The following is a 346-nucleotide window of genomic DNA, read 5'->3' on the forward strand; positions in this document are numbered from 1 at the left end:
GGTAAATACAGCACGAAAGCCCCCTTACCTGGGTGTCTCTAGTGAAGAAGTTGTTGGTGTAGATGTGGACGGCCGAGAAGTTCCTGACGGAGTCGAACTCGAACGTGATCTCGACGGGCCGCGTCTGCCGCGTGTCGTTCTTCCAGCCGATCCACTCGTAGCCTGCGGGGGGGAGAGCCGAGCGGTGAGAGGCGGGGAGATAATGGGGGAGGAGGGGAGAGGGATAGAGAGATAATGGGGGAGGAGGGAAGAGGGAGAGGGAGATAAGGGGGGGGGAGGAGGGGAGAGAAATAGGAAAATGATGGGAGAGGGAAGGGAGAGAATAGTGTGTGACGGGAAAATAATA

At 57.2% G+C, this 346-nt stretch overlaps 1 protein-coding gene across 1 annotated transcript in view; it reads right to left on the reverse strand.

The window, feature by feature from the left end:
* LOC119593048 (discoidin domain-containing receptor 2-like) overlaps positions 1-346 on the reverse strand; it is a 26281-nt gene that overhangs the window by 2360 nt on the left and 23575 nt on the right. The window contains exon 6 of the mRNA XM_037941949.1: positions 29-162. Coding sequence (XP_037797877.1) covers positions 29-162 — 134 coding nt within the window. The remainder of the gene's footprint in view (positions 1-28; positions 163-346) is intronic.

Source organism: Penaeus monodon, chromosome 31 (assembly GCF_015228065.2).
Source record: "Penaeus monodon isolate SGIC_2016 chromosome 31, NSTDA_Pmon_1, whole genome shotgun sequence".
Classification (NCBI taxonomy): Eukaryota; Metazoa; Arthropoda; class Malacostraca; order Decapoda; family Penaeidae; genus Penaeus; species Penaeus monodon.